The 340-nt window shown below is 57.9% G+C and overlaps 1 protein-coding gene across 1 annotated transcript in view; it reads left to right on the top strand.

The window, feature by feature from the left end:
* Window positions 1–340, top strand: part of LOC119593610 — a 16,629-nt gene that overhangs the window by 5,660 nt on the left and 10,629 nt on the right. Inside the window, exon 3 of the mRNA XM_037942564.1 lies at window positions 60–243. Within this exon, the coding sequence (XP_037798492.1) occupies window positions 60–243 (184 nt within the window). The remainder of the gene's footprint in view (window positions 1–59; window positions 244–340) is intronic.

A 340-nucleotide genomic window follows, 5' to 3' on the forward strand; every position in this document is an offset into this window, starting at 1 on the left:
CGAACCGCAGCAGTAGAGCCAAGGGCTGAGCCGCCGCCAATCGTCTCGTTCTCCCGCAGACTTCGGCCTGGACGGCAACGCCTCCAGCTACCTCATGCTGATGGCGGGCAACCCCTCACTCGCCAAGACGAACCTCAGTGAGGAGGACCAGGCGGTACTGCATCAGGCTGATCTCGCAGTTCACAGCGTCCTCAGGCAGCGCAACCTGACCCTGTCGCAGCTGATCAACGCTCTGGCCTACAAGTGGGTGTGCTTGGGGCTTATGTGTCGGTCCGATTGCATGAGTTGAAGGGATGTTAAAGGTGTAACAGTGAATTGAGGTAAAAGAGGAAAGCTGAGT

Source organism: Penaeus monodon, chromosome 32, assembly GCF_015228065.2.
Source record: "Penaeus monodon isolate SGIC_2016 chromosome 32, NSTDA_Pmon_1, whole genome shotgun sequence".
NCBI lineage: Eukaryota > Metazoa > Arthropoda > Malacostraca > Decapoda > Penaeidae > Penaeus > Penaeus monodon.